The 22,664-nt window shown below is 36.5% G+C and overlaps 1 protein-coding gene across 1 annotated transcript in view; it reads left to right on the plus strand.

Annotated features, from left to right (window-relative positions):
* LOC145259863 (ubiquitin-conjugating enzyme E2 Z-like) overlaps nucleotides 1–22,664 on the plus strand; it is a gene marked incomplete at its 3' end in the record, with an annotated part of 243,922 nt that overhangs the window by 201,154 nt on the left and 20,104 nt on the right. Inside the window, 1 exon segment of the mRNA XM_080117710.1 lies at nucleotides 22,107–22,179. Coding sequence (XP_079973836.1) covers nucleotides 22,107–22,179 — 73 coding nt within the window.

Below are 22,664 nucleotides of genomic sequence, written 5' to 3' on the forward strand. Positions count from 1 at the left end.
CTATGTAATCCTTATCACGGGCGACGCCAGATATTTGGCTAGTACATATATAAACCAATCTTTTTCGATCTCAAGCGACGCCAAGTGTTCTGCTAGGAAACATTTCATGAATTTTATCCAATACCGGGCCATGCCGGAAAATCTGCTAGTACATATACCACCTATGTTGTACAATCCTGGGCGACGCTGTGTATTCTGCTAGTACATATACACCTATTTTATCCAATCCCAGGCCACCCCGAGTATTCTGCTAGTACATATATCCACCTATGTAATCCAGTCCCGGGTGATGTCGGGTATTTGGCTAGTACATAAATCAACCAATTTTTTCCGATCTTAGGCAATGCGGAGTGTTCTTCTAGGAAACATTCCATGAAATGTATCCAATCCCAGGCCATGCCAGGTAATCTGCTAGTATATAGTGAAACAAACGTCACTTGGAAATGAGGAGGCTACGCCTGGAAGGTCGAGCTTTAGAGAAGCAAAAGCTACTCGGAAATGAGGAGGAGGCTGGGCCTGGGAGGTCGAGCTTTAGAGAAACAAACGTCACTTGGAAATGAAAGAAATGTTACACCGATTCTACAAGTAATTTTAGCTAATTCAAGCGGCCTCGTCCGTCACCCCCCCCCTCCCTCCAGTTTAACAGAGGTAGGAGGTCATGTGTTAATAATACTAAAAAAAAATGCCTAGTTTTTAATGTAAATATAACGATCGGTCTTGTAATCGGTGAATATTTTTAAGCTTAATTCCCCCCCCCCCGTATCATTTTTACTTGACATTTTTCGTTATACTCTAGTTAATTTACTATTTTTAACCCAATAATCATGTTGGAAACAGTTTCATAACGTGTAAGTTAATATTTTAATTTGTACGATACTGACAGTTAATCTTTTAATTTGTGCGATACTAACCATAAAGAGTCTCTTAATACAAACGTCGCCATTACAGCTGACGTCAAGATCACGTGACATGACTCAGTGTTTTTTTTAAATACTTATAAATATCATGAGAATCGATTTAGAATAAGAATTACGTAATGTTTAACATTAAAATGTAATTTTTTGCCCCACCCCACCCCTGCAGATAAACGCCCAGCTGACCAACTTGCAGTTGATGGTTTGAGCCAAAAATTCGATATTTGTCGTCCGGAGGGTCAAGCTTTAATGATACCAAATTTGTGAATTTTTTTTTTTTTTTTGTGTCTGTCGAAAGTTTTTAGTGGACATACAAACACTCACTCTCTCACACACACACACACACACACACACATTTTCGCTTTTATATATTAGACTAGCGGGGGTACCCAGCGTTGCCCGGGTGTTTGGAGGTGTGTGTGCTCTTAAATCAAAAAGAAACCGGGGTGGGGGGGTAAAAACGTTTTGGTAATTAGGTAGAATCAAACGCGAAGCCAAGTTGGAAAATAAAATGTGAAATAAACATGACACATAAGAATGAGTTACTGAAAGAAGTTTGAATTTATTCAATTAAGACAATTGACAGGTGCCCGCAGTAAATGACGTCAAGTGGAAGTCATAGTTAATATTTTGTGCGAGCGTTATGACGACAACCTAAGCAAGCTATTCAGCAGTAAACATTTTCTGCGGGACAGTTTTTAATGAGGTCAATAACCCGATTTGTTTGTTTTTTACCTAACTTTGGGGAAAAACAGCTCCCCCGTTTATTAGGGGAGTGTCTCGTCTTGAAATGAAAGCAACTGTCTGATATGACGACGGTAAGCCGACATTGATCAACCGTTACATCGCTTTCTAGAGACCACTGGCCGTGGGCCAGGATTCGAATCGAGTTTCGCTTTTTTTATAACAAAAAACGAAAGCAAACATGCAGCGATCCTAAAATGTTGAATATTTAACGTTTCAAAGTCGGGCAAATTAAATAGACAGGCGACCTCAGTTGTTAACTCATAGATATTATCATTTAGGCGTGATATAGAAAGTTTTAAGTGAATCGACCAATCACTTCTCGGAAAAAAGCCTTTCTTGGACATGCACAAAAGCAAACATGCATACACACATTTTCGCTTTTATATTCATAGACTAGCGGGGGTACCCGGCGTTGTCCGGGTGTTTGGAGGTGTGTGTTAAAAGATTGGCGAGGGGGGACCAGAGATTGGATCTCAGACAAGCACCTGCCATGGAAATAACGATAAAACAAGGATAGGCTCGCAACGTCTCTTCTGTGAGAGAGAGGTTGTAGGGTAGAGAAAGGGGCATCCCCCACTAAGCCACGAAGTCTATTTTGTACTCTGTCAAGGCAGGATAGGCTGTTTTTAGCAGCTCCTGCCCAGATATGGCAGCAGTATTCTATCCTTGGACGTACTTGGCTTTTATAATGCACTGTGGATGCGTTATCGGCAGCTCCAATAACTCTCGCTTCTCCTTATTTGTCCCTCAGTCCTCGTTTGCAATGAGTTCTTTTTCTGACAAAAGGAGAAGAAAAAGCTGTATTCTAGGTCAGCAGTATTTGCATGAACAATAGCCGGAGATGTCAGAAATATTCTGTTTCTATGTCTATCCTTGTGGCAATGTCACTAGTAAGGGTGCTGGATGTAAATGTTTCATCTGGGCTGACATCCGCCTGATAGTTAGGGACCTGAACCTTGGATTAACCACTAAGGAGGTTGTCCTATCAGCAGGTGTAAAGTATTGGGGCTGCTGTATTTTCATTTAGTGAATGGATTCTGGACCATGCAGTAGCTTCTGGTGGGGCTTCTCAACGCCATATTAGTGGGTAATTGTTACGGCTTTACCTTATGTGTTAAAAAATAAAAAAAAATTTTTTAAATTCCTTATTTTTCTCTCTTACTTTCCTTCTCTACCCTGCTCTAACCAAGTCTGTCGACCTGTTCCACAAATCCTAAAACTTTATGAAATAAACCTAGAACCCCATCTTCCAACATAAACCCACTACCATGTTTACTTCTCCAACATCAGGGTTTTTTTTTTTTTTTTTTTTTTTTTTTTTAATTACATTTTCACCCCAAACAAGGCACATTGCCACTTTAATGTAGGGGGCTACTATCAGGGGAAACATCTGCTGGGGTACTATGTAGGGATTAGGGCAGCGAGATGTTGGTTCACGTTGCACTTGAACTTATGCATGTCAGTACAGTTGGGGAAGCAGTGACCTGGAATGGAATTCCAAAGTCTAGCAGTTCTGGGGAAGAAACTACTGGAGTAGAAAGATCTTTTACATCTAGGGATCTCTACAGTGTGGGGGTGGGATTTTGTAGCTTGTCGGGTCTGTCGAGGGTGTTCATGTCGTGGGGGCACAAGTGCTTGCAGTTCTTCAGAGCATTCACCATTATAATACTTGTAGAACAGGCAGAGGGATGCAACGTTTCGACGATGGGACAGAGGCTGAAGTTTTGATGCCAGTTTAGGGCCTATCAGATTTGCGACTCTCTTTTGAACCCTGTCAAGGAGCGAGAGACTAGTAGCCGATGCACCGGCCCAAATATGACAGCAATACTCCATACATGGGCGAATAGTGGCCTTATAGAGGTACAGGATACTTTCGGGTGTTAGAAGTTTTCTAGCACGGTAGAGAGAGCCTACCTTCCTCGCAGCGGCCCTGGCAATGCCCTCGATGTAATTGTTCCAGCTCATGTTTCCTGTGAACGTTAGGCCAAGGAGCTTGAAAGACGTACTCTCAGCTAAAGAGTTGTTGGCCATTGCTATAGGTGGTAGAGAAGGTTTCTTGTAATTATTGAATGAAACCAGTTTTGTCTTGGTGGCATTGAACGTTACCATCCATTTTTGTCCCCATTCCACTACTGATTTGAGGTCATCCTCCTGTGTTTCTGCCATTACTTTAGATATATGTTCATTTGTTTTCCTGTCGTGCCTGCTATAGAGTGTGGTGTCATCAGCATATATACCAATCTCAGAGGCAATTTTGTCGGGGAGGTCATTTATGAATATCAGGAACAGCAGAGGACCAAGGATAGATCCCTGGGGCACTCCCGCATTTATATTATATTGTTTAGACGTACGACCGTCGAGGACAACCTGAATTTTTCTCTTATCTAAGAAGGATTTAATTATGTTAAGTATTCTACCAGTGATACCGTAAGATCTAATCTTCCTGAGGAGACCCTCATGCCATACCCTGTCAAAAGCCTTAGATATATCTAGAGCTACTGCTCTGCCCTCTCCCGCTTTGTCCAGTGAATGGTATATGCGTTCAGAGATTACAGTGAGGATGTCTGCCGTGGAACGGGCTTGTCTAAATCCATATTGATGGTCGGTCAGAAGTTTAGCATCTGTAAGGTGCTGGACTAGAGCATGGTTAATTAAGGTCGCAAATATTTTGGCGAAAAGTGGGAGGAGGCTAATAGGGCGATAATTTAATGGGTCAGTTCTTTCGCCAGAATTCTTGAATACTGGTACCACAGAAGCAGTTTTCCAACAGCTCGGAAAGCAAGATTCATTAAGGCATTTGTTGTAGAGTTTGGAGAGAACTGGAGCTACTTCGGCTGAGCACTTTTTTAATAGCACAGCTGGGATGAGGTCGGGTCCACATGCTTTGGAAGTGTCAAGGTTTTTTATGATAGCATGCACCTGAGCAGGGGTGATTTCCAGATCGTCTAGCGTGGCGTCTGTCCGCATAGGAAAGTCAGGTAGGGGGTGGTTTAGAGGGTCCAGTGTAGAGTTGGAGGCAAACCGACTGGCAAGCATGTTAGCCTTCTCGGTTGCTGAGCAAAGAACCTCGTGATTATTGGTTAGTGGGGGAATTGTTGATTGCCCATTATTTACTACACTGTTGTAGATTTTCCAGAAGTCACGAGTTCCTAATTTTTGTGCTTCGATGCGTTTTTTAGTGGTTTCCGTAAATTCCCTCTTAGCTGTCGCTATTTCTTTCTTAACGTTACTTCTAGCTTCTTTGTACTTTTGTCTGTTTGAACTGGACTTATGTCGGTTAAACCTGCGGAATGCATGCTGCCTTTGAGCAATGGCAGTTGCGCAAGTCGAAGTAAACCATTGGGGAGAGTGGGGCTTGCTATAGAATTTCCGCATGGGAACATGCGCTTCGATTGCAGTTTTGAACCATTCAGTGGTCTCAGTTGCACACTGTTCAGCAGGAAGAGAAAAAATATTTCCCCATGGGGCGTCTCTGATAAGATCTCTGATAGCTTCCCAGTCAGCCTTTTTATAATATCTCGTTGTTTTGAGCACTGGCTCTTCAGTTTTGGGTCTGGAGTTTAGGGCAATTTCAACCATTATTACCGCATGATCAGCGTTCCCAAGTGGGCTGTCGGCTTTCGTTACACAATCATCAGGAACTGTGGTCAAAACAGATCTAATAGTGATGCGTGTTGCTCTTCCTGATCAGGGAAGCGGGTTGGGAAAGTAACAATTTGCGATAGGGAGTGAGATACAGAGAAGCTATGAGTTGCGCTGCCTGCTGCATCTGTATAAGTAGAGAATCCAAGCCAGTTTTTGTGATGGACATTAAAGTCACCAAATACATGTACTTGGGCGCTAGTGTCGAAGGAGAGTGCTGTGTCTATGCTGTCAGATACTTTGTTTATTATGGTGCAGTCTTGGGTCGAGGGAGAGCGGTAGAGAAAGTAAAAGTAGCTAATGTTGTGTTGCATGATTAGTCTAAAGCACATAAAGGCTTGATCATCCGTTTCTAGATTTGTTTCTCTAGTCAAGGGAAGGGTATTACGAATGTAAACTCCAAGTCCGTGCATATGTCTGTCAAAGTCCTTACGGCAGAGTGGGAGATATCCAGGCATGTTAAAGTAGTTAGAGGGGATGGAGGAGTGTAGGTTAGTCTCACTTAGTGCTAAGATATCCGGGGTATTTGTTAGGAGAAATGCTTCAACATCGGCTAAATTAGTTCTAAGCCCACGGATATTTGTGAATGCAAGCCTCAAGGGAGGAGGCAAGTTGGATTTGTTGGTCCCTAAGCCTGGTTTAAGCTTATTTTTAGATTGTACTGTCATCATGTTTTTTAACGAGTTTCAGTTGGGTTAGGGGAAGCCGAACAGGAGGTTATGCAGAATATCACACATGCATCACAAGTAGACCATCAGCTGACCCTCCATCAACTAGAACTGTGGCCTCAGGAAAGCCCACCGGGGATGAGTGCAGGGTCCCTTTCCATGCGCGCCATGGCACTGCAAACATCCCGATATTATTCAACTGTTGATGGAGCAGCCGCTCTAAGCGCTACCAAAGAGTTAGGGCTCCTGTACTACCAGTCGGAAACAGCAGCCAGTAACTGTCAATCCGGTACCCTCAACCCATCAGAGGAAGGTCAACCCAATCTAATTGCTCAGGCATATGTGGTACTCAAGCATTCTCAAGTGCCCAGCTTTAGGGGTGGGGTGTGTCGGGAGTGGGGGAAACGGCGTTCATTGCCCTAGACAAGAAACAAGATCTACCAATGGGTGTTTCTGTCGAATCACTGTGATAGTATCTCTGCGCCTGACTAATAGGCAAAGAAGGAGTATGGAAGCCGGGCGATAGGCAGGACCTATCTACTCCTTAAGCAATTTAGGTATTGCAAACCGGTAATTTGTTTGAGTCACCAGCTCTAGGAAGGTTGTCATCCAAGACTGAAGAGGCCTCCCTCCTCTTTGGTTTAGTTTCAGAGTTTTCCTTCTCCTAGACGGATTATCTGGAAAGATCCACTGGGTCCGTCACCACTGAGAGGGTTTGCTCCGCGCCTGGGGTCTAATCCAGGTATTTCTGCGACCCCGCGTGGTTAGTTAATGTTAATGGGTTAGTTTGTAGAGGTTATATCTGCTAAATAGTTACACTCCTCCAAGTGGATTAGGGATATTGTTATTTCATTGTTAGTGGATAAAGGGGTTGAGTAGAGCTCATGCAGTGTAAGCAACTATGATTGTAAGGAGGCTTGTTAGGAGATAATGTGGTTTGAGACTTTCACTTTTGTTTATATATATTTTTTATTTTTTTCCTTTTTTATTTTTGTTTTTATTTCTTTATTTATTTTTTATTCATGTGAGCTTGGGTCTAGTATAATAAAGTGCGAGTAGATGTTAAGAATTGAACTACGAGTTGTGCCAAAACTATATTTTAGATGATAGCAGGGCATGAGATGCGAGTGCAATATAGTACGGGTAAAAAAAGTAAGTTTTGAGTCATGTGTAATTTGGTAAATAGATATATGGGCTGGTTTTAGTAGGTGCGAGTAAAGTTGGAGGTACAAGGTGAGTTTCTATTATTGAGAGATGTTTTCAGCTTTCAAGTAAAAGTTATGGACATTTAGCATAGCAAGGAGCATTGGTTCACTTACGTATTAGCGTTGTAACGCTATCTAAGAGGAGACAGTTGTGTAATGCAGTGCGGTGTGCTTTGCTTCCGAGTACATACTTTGGCTGTTTAATACCAACTGGAATAGGAATGAACTCCAATGCATGTCTAGAGGGTAGAATTGTATAGATGTTTAGTGATGACTAAGCAGTTAGCATGTGAGAGTCAGGGGCTGGAAGTTAAAGATTCCAGTACAAAACGGAGTAAAATGTAGGAGTTAAGTGGTGGTTTGGTGGGAAGGAGCAGATTGTTAGCCTTCAAGGGATAGGGGTTATTAATTTACAAGAAACAGATCTACATTAGGATTTAGAGTGGCAGGTAGATTTTTTTTTTTTTTTTTTTTTTTTTTTTTTTTTTTTTTTGCGCATGCAGGCTAGACAGAGGTAATAGTCTTGGAGGTAAAATGTATATTGGGATTCCGTAGCTAGCAGTTAGGTGTTTGTTCCAGTTACAAGAACTAGTTCATGGTGGATCGGAATTCCGTATTTCGTATTTATAGGAAGACATTAAAGTAACGCACGGAGCATAGCATCCACTCAGGAAGAATAGCTCTAGTATCACAGCTAAGATACTGCATATTTTGGTAACGAATAGTGAAACTTAAATTAGGTGGCACTTTTTTTTTTTTTTTTTGCACCTTACCATGGCTGTTACTATTAAGTATTGTACTTAAAAAAGTTCTTCTGTCATCTAAATAAGCTAAATAGGGATTCCCCCTCCGCATTACTACGTCGATGTGACATGGTAAAAAAGAAATTAGTCAGGAAATTGTTTTTAAAATAAGTGAATCAAGAAGGGTCAAGATGTCTGAGGAATTAGGTAAAAATTACATTGAGAAAAAAAACAAACAAAATAAATAAAATATAAAATAGAAGGGTTAGATTTGTTTGGTTTAAAAAGGATAGAATAAAATATAAGAAGATAAAGTGTGCAAAGAAAATACAAAAAAAAAAAAAAAAAAAAATGTACTTAGCTAAAAATTAGATCTTCGGTGTGGTGGCAGATTGCTCTTCGACCACCATGCAAGTGCCGCTAAGGGAATTTTAACCTTACTGTGTCAGGTCATTGGCGTAGGGGGGGGCACACCTTACATTTGTGGTCGTTAGTGAGCTTTCCCTTCTTTGAGGAGGAAAGGAAAGAAAACCAATATTCTGCTTATATATTTTGAATAGATCCTGAACTTCGTCACATTTAGATTTTACAACAGTAACTTGGCCAAGTATGAATTAAATTAAAAACTGGGCAATTAGGCTGAAAAAAAATATATAGAAGCAAATACGCAATCTGAAATCAAGACAATTTCTTGTCTGAGATATTTACCAGTAAAGAAAGTCCGTGCGTCTTTTTTTTTTTTTTTTCGTCTACGACTCATTTTTAGGCACAGTTAATAATTCGGGTGTTTATATGTCAAGCGGTCGACTTCATATTTAAATTAATCTATTTCAATGAGAGTAGATTTTGCATAAAAAAGGAAAAAAAAGTTCTTCTGTCATCTAAATAAGCTAAATAGGGATTCCCCCTCCGCATTACTATGTCGATGTGACATGGTAGAAAACCAATTGCAAGAGACTAAACTGAACATATTATTCTTAAGCAAAACATGGCACTGGACGGACCATTTCCCTAGATGAGTTGGTAATTAAAGGATACTTTAACTTAACATCCAAATCTGACTCCCAAGATCGCCATGGGCATGGAATATGTGCCTACATTAAAGATGGCTTTCCATATGGTAAGAACATCTCCAGAGAATACCCTAATTTACCCTATATATGCTTCCGGTACACCACCACATTTATATTTGCCCTCTATCACCCCCACAACAGCAGAGTTACTATCTTTAAGAGCATATCTGAGGAAATTGACCACATCCTGTCTGCTCATCCTTCAGCTAACATCCACATTTGTGGTGACTTCAATGTCCACAATGTGTAATGGTTGACCCACTCCAACAAAACAGATGATGAAGGGAGGTTCTGTCATAATTTCTCCATTGCTTATGACCTCACTCAGATTGTTCACGAACCCACCCGTGTGTCCGATACTAACGGTCAGTATGCAAGCCTTTTAGACCTTTTTCTCACAACTTGCCCTGAGCTATGTTCATCTTCTATTCTGTCTCCTCTAGGATCTTCTGACCACTTGGTTATATCAGTTAAAATAAAAATGAAATGTAATAAAAAGTCCTCAGACGTACCTCTCCATTGTACAGTATATTGATACTCTATAGCTGACATTTATATCCGATCTACCCCTGCATTCTATGTTTAAAAAGAACGTGTCCTCTATATTATCAAACCTAACAGAATGGTTAATTGTAAGTATAGACCGATTCATACCCTCCAAAAAGTTCCAGCAAAAACCTAACAGCCAGTCATGGTTTTCCCCAGAATGTGCTGCTGCCATTGCGCACAGAAATCACTTTTTCCAAAGTAGATGTACTGAGACTAAAGCCGCTTTCAGGACTGCCAGCAATCACTGTAAAAGAGTAATAAAAATGCAAGAGAGTTATATGCTCAGCCTGTTAAATCCAAAGCAGCTGAGCAGCAGCTTGGTTCCCACCAGCTTTGGCAAATAGCACACAGAATCCTGAACAGAAGCAGGTGTTCTATCCCAACCACCATCAATGGGCCTGGGGTCATCTCGTCAGCATCAAAGCCAAACTATTTGCCAAGAACTTTGCAGCTAATTCTACTCTATACGACCAAGGCCACCACCCCCATAATTCCTCCTGAAACAGACAACATGCTATGCGACCTACAAATATCTGTGCGTGATGTCGCTAAGCTAATACAGAACCTTGATTCCAGTAAAGCAACTGACCCTGACAGCATTTCAATTATAGTGTTGAAAAAGCTTTAACCAAAACTTGCCCCCATACTTACAAAACTGTTTAAGCGTTGTCTTAAGGAGAATTGCTTCCCCACACCCTGAAGAACCTCATCAGTATACCCTGTATTTAAGAACTCAGGTGATAGGTCATCTCCCTCTCAGTACAGACCAAGAAGTCTCTCGTGCGTCATGAGTAAGTTGCTGGAATCCATATTAAATTAAGTAGTCAACCACCTCAGCAGAAATAACCTTAGTGACCTGCAATATGATTTCCGTTCTGCTACACCTACAGCAGATGTGCTAACGGTTATCACTCATAGGATTAGTGAATCTCTCGACAAAGGCTTCCTTTCTAGGGCAAGTGCTCTTGACATATCAAAGGCTTTTGATAGGGTATGGCATAAAGGTCTACTTCACAAGCTTTCCAGCTACAGCTGGAAATGTCTTTTCAATTATTAAATCATTTCCCTCTGATAGGCTCATAAGAGTAGTAGTTGATGGGCAGAAATCAGAAGCGCACTGTATTAATGCTGGAGTCCCTCAGGTGTCCATCCTGAGCCCAACTCTCTTCCTGATCTACATCAATGATCTTCCAAATCACATGCTTACATCATTCGTAGACATTTATGCTGATGACACTATCATCTATGGTAGCACATCTAAGGCTGTAAACAACCAAGTTCTCTCCGATTCTCTCTCCTCTGATCTTGAACAAGTGGTACAATGGGGAAGAGGTGACTGGTTACTTTAAATGCATCTAAAACCAAGCTTTTATCTTTACATCATCAACGCTCTGATCCCCATCTGGTATCAATTGAAATGAATGGCTCTCGTCTTGGGGAGGCCTCATGTTTTGACAAGCTTCTGGGCTTGACCTTTACTCCTGAGCTGAAATGGAACTCGTACATCAAATCTGTTGCCAAGGTCACTGGAAAAATGGTAGGATCCTTCTACTGCTTTAGTAGATACCTCCCTGCTGATGCAATTCTCTATGTATATAAAAGCCAAGGATAGAGTACTGTTGCCACATCTGGGCAGGAGCTGTTGGAAGCAACTTATCCTACCTTGACAAGAGTTCAAAATAGACTTCATATCTTAGTGGAAGATGCCCTTTTCTCTTCCCTGCAACCTTTTTCCCACAGAAGAGACGTTGCGAGCCTGTCTTTGTTTTAGCGTTATTTCCATGGCAAATGCTCGTCTGAGCTCCAATCTCTGGTCCGCCCCCTTTGCCAATCTTTCATGAAAAACACCCGTCTAGCTGAAACCACTGACAATAATTTCTTCCACTCTTTAACTGTACCTAAATCAAAATGTAGATTCCATGAACAATGCTTCTTTCTTAGAACTGCATGCCTATGGAACTCTCTTCCATTTGTCTGCTTCCCAGCTGACTGCAACTTCTCTTCAAGTTCAACATAAGCAAATTCTTGATGAACCGCCCCCTTAAGTAATCCAATCTACCAAATTTCCATTAATAACGATGACTACAATATTATCACATTGACTACTGTATACTCTATATTCCTTAACCTCAAGTGGCCTCCGGGCTTTCATAAGTAGTGACTCCTATGTAAAAAAAAAAATATGGATAAATAAATAAAAAATAGCTTCTCAATGCTACTTTGAAAAATCATGGGTTGTTCTTTCTGTCACCAGGCATTTTTAATGTATTTACCATTGTTTCAGCCCTTATAATATAGTCTGTGATAATCTCGGCTTCCATACGTTTTAGAATTGTCAGTTCTGTATATAATGAAATAATTTGGAGTTTTCCTTTCAATAAATAATGCTCTCTTAACATGTTCTGTCCTCTTCAGTCATCATCCAAGGCTTCCCGTATTATCAGAGATAAACTTCTGTCATCTAAGCATTGTTAGCATTACAAGTTGATTTTTTCTTTTTAGATAATTGTTATTTTATCAACTTGCATGAAAAGAGCTATGTAAAAGATGCTTAAAACCGTTTGAATTATGCAAATACCATCAGTAGTTCAAAAGTTATGAGAATTTTAAGTGCTAAAATTTATACTTTTCCATGGACATTTTTCTTTAGAAAAAGTGGGCTAAATTATGGACCTCCGAATTTCAAGAAATTCGGTAATTTCGCCACCATTTATTTCTTTTTCAAACTATTCTCATGAAACTTCGCACTCTTATGTAAAATTGTGTGCTCTTTCTGATTATGTAGTCAAATCTGATGTATCTCTTTATCATAAGCCATGAATTATAAATTCAGATGTACAAATTTCAATACTCTAATCATAAAATCTAAATCATACTCTACATGAATCCTCGATGTAACGTTCACAGTACCAGGAATCCTGATAAGCAACAACTATATATCCACCAGTTGATGGTAATTTTTGTCATTTTTATTCTGTTTTACTGAAAATTCAATTATGTAAACAAAGAAATAAAACAGTAATTTTTTTATCTTGTTTCCACCTTAACATTTAAAATTACTTCTATAGGTTTTAAGGTATGCTGAAAACGAATATCGCATTTAAATTTTCTGCAAATAAGTAGTTTTCCAGATATTAAGCAATGTCATTTATGTTATCGCTGGTGGCCATCTTGGTATGTGCAAGTGCGCAAACGCAACTCCGAGAAATTGAACAAATGCACATACCAAGATGGCCACCAGCAATAACGTAAGAAATGACATTGCTTAATATCCGGAAAGCTACTTATTTGCGGAAAATTTAAATGCGATATTCATTTTCAGCATACCCGAAAACCTTTAAAAGTAGTCATTTTAAAGAAAAATATTAAGGTGGAAACAAGGTAAAAATTTACAAAATGCATCACAATGAAATTCTTTATCGAACCGCCTAATTATTATTATTAATTAGATATCCTCAGTTAAAAAAAAAATGGGTTTGTTTTACAAATTCGAAAAGTGTCTTGACAATGAGTTAAAAAGAAATTCAAGTTTCATGATAGCTTTTTTATTTAATTGTTAAGTGGAAGTACAGAATAGTTAACAAAACACCCTTCCTTCCCCATGTTAAGAATGGGTTTCTAAATAACATTATTACTTATGCTACCATAAGTGCATCTCCAGATTATTTGTTTTATTTGTTATATATATATATTTTTTTTTGGGGGGGGGGGTACCACTAAAAAGCACAATTCCAACTTTAAGTACAAATAAGTTAAACGCATGTCCTTACTACATTTTGTTGTTTTTTTAACGCTTTTAGTACATGTGGACTAAAAGCGTTAAAAACAACAAAATAGTATTGTTTGGAAATCAAATTTGAAAAACTTGAAAATAATTTTTTTTTAAATTGACGAACTCAGAATAAAAAATGACTAGTCTTTCTATTTTTAAGACCATACTTTAGTAAGCTCAGCACATGATGTGCTTAGCAACCGTTTTTCTGTAAGCGGATTTGATTTCTATAAAAGATAACATTTTAAAGAAAATTCTGCACAATTAATAATTATTAAATATTTACATATTATACATGAAAATAATTCTGAAACTATTATATATATGAAAATGGATGATATATGCCGATTTATCTTATCAATTTTGAAATATTCTTTGTCAACTTTGCTCGGTCGTAACTTTGCTTCCTGTGGTCGTAAAAAAAAAATCAAACCCCAGTAGATATGGACTTCTATGTTTATATAGCCTGTAAAATTTCAGCCATATCCAATCAAATTTAACCCCACACATATGTATCCAAACGTAACGTATAAAATATGAACATTGAAAAAACTGTTTCCCATTTTGTTGTCATTTTTTACCGTTTTTTCATTTTTAACTTTGAGCATAAAAACATTGAACGCATAAAGGCAAAATAAATTAACATCATTGGAATGCCTATTTTATTCTCTTTCCATCAATGTAATTCTTTTAAAAATTTACCAACAGATAAAAAAGATATGACTTGTTGAAGCACATTAGGTATGTAATATTGCCGATGTCCATGAAAATACAGCATATGCTTGTAATGCTAGCATTGTAATGTATCAATTGCACAAAAGCAGTTGTGTTCTTTTCAATAAATTCTGGCTTGTTCCGATTTTTTGAATGACTATAGTTTTTCAATTCATAAATAACCCAAAATTTTCACTTGTCACAATTCGAATTTGGATTGAAATAAAATTATCCGTCGGACCCATAACCTTTTGAATTGAAAGCCACGTTTTAATTTTAGAAAAGTTTCCAATCGGTAGAAGTCATGAGATGAAAAATAGTTCCTTCTCACATGAAGACAAAAAAACGTGTGGGGAAATCTAAAAAATCCAGTATTTTTATGGAGTGACCATGATTTCTCATTGGTTCCTAGAAAACCTGGCTCTATTTGATTGGTCAGTGTCTATAGAACCTTTTTTAATCATACCCTTACATTATATAAAAAATATTGCAACAATTTTTGTTTACATCAAACTAGGCATATTGCCACTGAAACATCAGTGGCTACTATGATAGGGGTCAGATGTTAGCAAGATATTTGTTCATATTACATTTAAATTTTTGCATATTGGTATGGAAACAGGGGAGAGTATGGAAGGAATTCCAAAAGCCAACAAATCCCAGGAAAGAAGTTCATAGTTATTTTATTTATTTATTTATTTATTTATTTTGTTTTTCCGCATCCAGGAACTGCTACAGTAAAGATTTTACTGTTAGTTGGGTATTTTTATTGAGGAGAGGGAGTATTGAATGGAAATATTTGAAAAAATAAGTATAAGCAGGGATGCAATACTTTTGTAATTTGTCCAAGAGGGAAAAGTTGGTGGTTGGGGCACCAGTTCAGATGTGGTTACAATACTCCATGTCGAATGATGACTTCATAGAGATATGACAGGTGTGAGAAGTTTTTTAGATCAGTTTCTTTGCTGCAGATGTGACAGAATCTTCTGTGTACTTATTTCAATTCACATTGCCTGAGAATGTTAAGTTGAGGAGTTTGAATAGAGATTCTCTGGAAGGGTTTTATTGGCCATTAATGGGTTTCATTTTTATGCCAGTGATACTTTTAAAAGAAGCTGTATTACAGAATATTACGAAGTGAATAGTTTCAAGAGACAATGGATATTCTGAAAGTGTGCAATTTTATAATGCAACTGCATAGAAGTGGTCAGTGACAACCCAGCATTGCTTTTGCTCATCTTTAAGTGGAAAAAATCTCATTTTACTAAACTCTCGCCCTATAAAGGCTTGATAGTCTCTCCTATTTCACCCATAACTGGAAGGAGGAGGAAGAGAAGACAAATGGAGTTCTAACTTTACCAAAGAGATTATAGGAAGTGACTTGACAGCTTCTACTAAAACTTAGAGTGCCTAATATTTTTAAATGGTTACTCATGTTGCTTAACTTTGGTGATCTGACAAAAACCAATGTTTAAACATGATATCACCATAAACATTTGTGAGTGCAAAGTTAAAATTAACATTGGTTTTCTAATAAAACTTTATCCTTTTTTTTTTTTTTTTTGCTAATAATAGCCGGATTTAACAAGCAGATAATAGTAGCAAATGAGCCGCTGACATTTTCACATTTAATCTGACTAATTGTTATTTGTAGATCTTGAGAAATAGTTGTTAGCAAGAATACTAAATGTATTTTTAGAAATACAGAAAACTATTCGCTATCACAAAGCCAGATATTTTATTACAAGTACTAGCTGTACATATCTGGTGCTGTCTGGGATTTAGTTAATTTTTGTTTCCAAAAAAATACAATAATAAAACAATTAAAATAAAATTTTAGTTGTTAGACAACTTATATCCTTTAATTAAAAAAGAGTTATTCCCCTATTTTTCAGTCATAATAGAAAAATATTTCTATATTACCAGTTGTTTAAGCTATATAATTTTTCAAATAAACTGTACCAAACTAAATGTATATGGAACAAAAATAATAAATGAAAATTGCCTAGTCAGAATCCAATTTTGAAAGGCTCAAATAGCATTTAAGTTGACATATCTTTTAAAATCTTACAATCTAACTTTATATTTTAAATTAAGTGCAATTGAAATAAGTCTAAAGGATTTCTTTGCAAAAGTATAAACAGAATGATTTAAAAAAAAAAAATTATTAATCGCGTTTTTTAACATTAACAACAATTTTTTAGAATGTGATGAAGAAAAGTGTGGGAAATATCCATTCCAAGGGATTATTTTACATTAAACCTACATAGAACCCCCCCTTCCCTCATACCATCTGCTAAAATTGAACAAGTAAAATAAATTTTTATCTGAAAATTGGGTGTTTAATCAAAGGAATTTCAAAGAATACAAAACTTTAATTCAACAAAACATTTTTTAGGGGCAAATGAAATTGTAAATCTCACATTTTTGTTTAACTAAAAAATTGAAGAAAAATCTAAATCTAGCAATGGAGATCATAAAAGGTCTATGAAAGAAAACCTGTTTGCGTGGCTTCACTGTACAGGCTGTAATCGTTTGGTGGTTCTGCTCATCCATATTTAGTGCTTGATTCCAACATTAGTCAATCATGTGGTCTCTGCCACTACAAATCTAACCCGACGGATTCTCCTACCAAACAAAAACCACAACTAGTTTTCTATTGAATGACTGTCCGGAAATAAAGATGTATATTTTCCAACCAAACATCAACAATTCATTAGCTGAAGGCTCATTTGTTTCTCTGATCAGGCAGAGACCAACTCCATCTCCTTGTTTATTCGGCTGGAATATATAAGGTATTGATGTCATTTGTGATAGATCACTCAGCCACTTGACAATCAGGAGCCATTTTATTTATGAACATAAAAACTTATTGCCCAACGAGTATTTTGTCTTAGTGACAGACAATATGATTTCCGTTCTGCTAGATCTACAGCAGATGTGCTTACAGTTATCTCATAGGATTAGCGAATCTCAACGGAGGCTACCTTTCTAGGGCAATTGCTCTTGACATATCAAAGGCCTTTGATAGAGTATGGCATAAAGGTTTACTTCATAGGATCTCCAGCTACGGTATAGCTAGAAATGTCTTAATTATTAAATCATTTCTCTCTGATAGGTTCATAAGTGTAGTAGTTGATGGGCAGAAATCTGAAGCTCTCAGTATTAATGCTGGAGTCCCTCAGGGGTCCATCCTGAGCCCAACTCTCTTCCTGATCTACATTCTTCCAAATCACATCCTTACATCATTCGTAGACATTTATGCTGATGACACTACTATCTATGGTAGCACATCTAAGACCGTAAACGACCAAATTCTCTCTGATTCTCTCTCCTCTGATCTTGAGCAAGTAGTACACTGGAAAGAGGTGACTTGTTACTTTTAATGCATCTAAAACCAAGCTTTTATCTTTACATCATCAACACTCTGATCCCCATCTGGCATCAATTGAAATGAATGGCTCTCGTCTTGGAGGCCTCATATTTTGACAAGCTTCTGGGCTTGACCTTTACTCCTGATCTTAAATGGAACACATACATTAAATCTGTTGCCAAGGCCGCTGGAAAAATGGTAGGATCCTTCTATCGATCCAGTAGATATCTCACTGCTGATGCAATTCTCTATCTGTATAAGAGCCAGGGATGAAGTACTATTGCCACATCTAGAAAGGATCCTGCCTTGATAGAGTTTAAAATAGACTTCGTAGCCTCATAGGGGATGTCCTTTTCTCTTCCCTGCAACCTCTTTCTCATAGAAGAGATGTTGCGAGTTGTCTCTGCTTTATCGTTATTTTCATGGCAAGTGCTTGGCTGAGCTCCAATCTATGATTCTCCCTCGCCAGAATTTCACAAGAAACATCCGTCTAGCAGAAAACACTATCACTAATTTCCCCCACTCTTTATCTGTGCCTAAACCTAAACATAGATTCCATAAACAAAGCTTAGAACTACACGCCTGTGGAATTATCTTTCGTTTTCCTGCTTTCCAGCTGACTACAATATGGTTGTCTTCAAGTCTAACGTAAACAAGTTTTTTTATGAACCGTTCCATATAAGTTAACAAATTTACCGAATTTCCATTACTAATGATTACTATGTTGTCCAATTTCTACTGTACACTCTTTAACCCTTATCCTCGAGTGGCCTCTTGTCATGTAAAAAAAAGGGGGGCACAGAATCATTGAGTATTCTATATCAGCAGGTTTAATGAGGCTAAGAGAAGACTTGCATTAGAACCGGTCTTTTGGAGAGAGTGAAAAAAAAAATGCAAGTTACAGCAAAATTTTTTCATTTTTATTTTAATTTTCTTATTCTCATTGCATGTTTGCTAAAAAGACAGAATTTCATTTCTTATGATCAACTCAGTTGATAAAAAGTAGAAGTAATGAACTTAGTATTTAAGCACCGCAACTCTCAAACATGACTTCGTGGACTGAAAGGAACTTTCACCCAAAAAATTCAGGACTTCCCAGTTAGCAAAGAGCAAATCTTAAGGGACCAGATGGCAAGCAGATTAAACTTAGGAAAGATTCTCTGCTTAAGTTGACCAAGGCACAGAAAGAGAATAGACATTGTTAAATTTAGCCAAATATCAAAAATCAAATAAAGATAGTAACTGTCACTTGATCATTTAGAGAACACAATCTCTAAATGATCAATTGAAGTTAAGCCGGCCTGAAAATGGGGAGGGGGAAGGAATAAGCAAGAATTGCATGCAAGATAGAAATTAAGCAATACTTGATCATTTGGGTTCAGAGGAAAATATTCATTTTTATTCTACTTGATCAAGAAAGAGGTTTTGAGTTTAAATCAGTAGAAATGGGTGTAGTCTGTGGCCATATAAACAGACCCTTTAGAAAATGAGCAGTAAAGAATTGATAGCCAAGATAGGCTCATCTCTAAACTGGTTTTCATAACTTTTTACTTTCAAGTCGAATCTTATTAGTTTTGAGTTTTTTCCTTTTGAGAACTCTTTCATTAGTTCAACATTTTTGGTGAACATTTGTTACCGGAGATCAATGACCTGGTATCAGCAGATGAATGATTGGTTTGATAGTAGTTGCAATCATTCTGAATTATCTTATGGTAAAAAGTATGGCATGGTTTGTTTGAAGCATTGTTAAAGAATAAAAGGTATTTTGAAGGCTTACAATGCAGGAATGTACAGTCGTTTATGAGCAGATAAATAAATGAATAATAAATAATTAATCTTTTTTTTAATATTATTTTTTTTATTTATTTATATTATTTATCTTTTTTTTTTTTTTTTGACTGTTGATTGTACTTCTTCCATAGGTCCTTTTGGGTCCATCATCAGTGGAAAAACAAATCCTCTCTCTAGGCTGTAAATTGTAAAGCGTCTGTTTTGTTTAGATTTTAAATCCAAACGGATGTAATTCAAAATTCTGTTTAATGTGGTTATAACTGGCCATTGTTGTTTAAATGTTTTTGTAAAATTATGTGTTTTTTTTTTTTGTTTAGATTTTAAATCCAACACTTAAAGCTTAATTCAGTTATGTTCAGGGGAAGTAATTCTATTTTTTACTTGTCTGCAGGTTTTCTGATCGGGGGAAGTAATTCATATTCTGTTTAAATGCTTGTAACTGGTTGTTTAAATGTTTTTGTAAGATTTTAATTCAAAATTCTGTTTAATATGGTTATAATTGGCCGTTGTTGTTGTTTAAATGTTTTTGTAAGAATATAGGCGCTCTAGAGCTTCAATAATTATGTAATTAATGGAGGTGATTTTTTTAAACTTATCTATAGATATATGATCAGGGGGAAAGTAATTCTAAATTCTATTTAAATGTGGTTATCAAAGGAAAAACATACTTATTTATTCATTTGCGAATTTGTTTAGATTATGATTGTTTACATTATGTAGTTAAGGTGAGTATTTTTTATTTATTTATTTTTATTTTTTATTTTTTTTTTGTATGAATTATTACTGAGACCGTATATGGAAAATAGTTAGTCTGTGTCTTTATTAGAAATATATTATATTTTTCTCTTTACTATCAATTTTTGGTTTTAAATTTTCAATCAGTATTGATTCTTTTAATCCGAAGTTTCCCTGATTCCTATCATTTGCTAAAATTTTCACGTTTATGTTTTTGGAAAAATGACAATGTTTTGGTGATAATGTGTTCCTTGATTCAGATATGTAACGGTCTTATAGAACTTCCGATATATGATTCATTACGGAAAAACATTTAAACAACAACGGCCAAAAATAAGCATTTAAACAATGAATTACTTCCCCTTGATCAGAAAATCTGCGAACAAGTAAAAAATAGAATTACTTCCCCTGAACATAACTGAATTAAGCTTTGAGTGTTGGATTTAAAATCCAAACAAAAAAACACATAATTTTACAAAAACATTTAAACAACAATGGCCAGTTATAACCATATTAAACAGAATTTGGAATTACATCCCCTTGATCAGAAAATCTATAGACAACTAAGTAAATAAATAAAAAAAAAAAAATTTAAAAAAAAAGGAAATAAAAAAGAAATAGAATGAACATGTAACGGAATTAATTACAGTTTACAGTCTAGAGAGAGGATTTGTTTTTCCACTGATGATGGGTTATTACCCGAAAGAACCTATGGAAGAAGTACCATCCACAGTCATAAAAAAAAATAAAAATTCAGGTAGATAAATAAATAAATATAAAAAAATATAAAAAATATTGAATTATTTATTCATTTATTTATCTGCTCATAATGACTACATTCCTGCATTATAAGCCTTCAAAAATACCTTTTATCCTCTGGTAAGCTTAGAGATCAGATATCAGGTGACATCAGTCTTTTGGCAGAATATGAACTCTTGCTGTCACCCATATGGTTACCTTTCAACAAATTTGCCGATTCAGGACTTTACTACCTTACTCAGAATGCAGATGTAACCATTGATATTCAGCTCGAGGTTCCTGGGGCAGAATGGAGTGGTATGATTGCTAAAGACCATGGCTATTATTGGAAACTTTATTTGCATGTCTTTTGCATAAGACAACCAGCCACCTGTCGTTCAGGGAGGGAGTTAATTTTTTGGTCTTGTCAAAAGTTTTTATCAAAAAAAAAAAAAAAAAAAACAGTATGTTTTACTCCAGTGGATATTTGAACTTGTTGATCATTTTTTTTTTTTTTTTTTTTTTTTTTTTTTTACAGAAATTATCTTTAAAAAATCTGAAATCTCTTTAGTTGTCTGTCTCACAGAACTTTGCATCTTCCACAAATATGAAGATTCTAATTTGTCTATGAAGAGAACAAAAATATATTTACTGTTTTTCATGGAAGCAAGATTACAACGCAGTTAAAAATTGCAACAATTGCTACACCCGCATTCTGAGTGAGGTAGTAAATCCTGAATTGGCAAGTTGACAGTATGACTTTACATCGTACCATACCAGCCAAAAGACCCGTGTCATCTGATATCATCCGCATCTTGTAAAGTGAAGCTTATTTCTCAAAGTTTATCATCGATAGGTTTTGTTCTACAAAATCAATATTTAATTCTGACTAGTAAATCAATTATGACAATTATTGATTAGTGTTCCTATTTACTTGCCTCCCCATGAGGGCAGAGTTAGACACAAGGTCAATTTTTGATGTGAGGAAATCCAAAAAGTAGCACTCAGGATAAAAACAAAAATTAAAATTGCCTCAATCTAGAAGGATTTCTCCTCTACTGATCGAAGTCAGAAAAGGTGAACTGTAGTATCAGAACATGTACTACATTTTGCTCCTAGTCAAAAGGCCGAGTTCGCTATTGATTAGTGTTATTCAAACTTTGCTCCATTATAAACAACTCTCTGAATTGTCAAGTTGTTTTTGATAGACTGAATAAACAGCAATATTTTGAACATTTTTTAACAAATGTTCAAATCATTTTGTTTTATTTTATTCACCCTTTCCATCCTCTGTAGTTTCTTGGTGATAATTTAATACTTATTTTGGTTTAATTTTTCTTTTCCTTAGTTTTAAGTTTGGTTGATTTTCATTCCATCTTTGCCAAGCTCTTTTGCTGGTATTCCTTATTTTCTAATCGACCCATTTTCTTTTTAACTTGCAGGGATATAATGACCATTTATAATGAACCTCCTCCTGGGATGTGTATAGTACCAGATAAAGAAGACATTACAGAGGTTTGATTTCTTTTTTATTAATATGAATTTTAAACGGAAACAAATGTTTACTCTTTTATATAAAACTAGTTTTAATGGTCCTCTGAGCTCAGATCTATATAAATGCAGCACATCTGGAAATTTTAATGTGTGCGTGTTTATGTATATAAATGACCACACTCCAATATATTAAAAAAAAAATCAAACCTTATGTTTGGACACTTTTGAGATGAGAATTGATTATTTGGATTATTCGGATTACTGTTCTCATCTTAAATGTTATTTTCACAATGTTTCAGTTAATATTACCTTCAATTTGTACATCTTGTCAAACTCTGAAATCTTTGTTAACCTGGACTCATGACGCAGTGGATAAGTGTTGATTATGATCAGTTCTAAAATTAGTCTTTTGGAGGTTTTTTAGAAGATTTTAAGCAATTTCAAATTTACAACCTGACTACAACTTTTTCCTCCTAACTTCTACAAATATTATAATAATAAAGATG

The sequence above is a fragment of the Euprymna scolopes genome, chromosome 35 (genome assembly GCF_053919585.1).
Source record: "Euprymna scolopes isolate OS-2025 chromosome 35, ASM5391958v1, whole genome shotgun sequence".
NCBI classification, from domain to species: Eukaryota; Metazoa; Mollusca; class Cephalopoda; order Sepiida; family Sepiolidae; genus Euprymna; species Euprymna scolopes.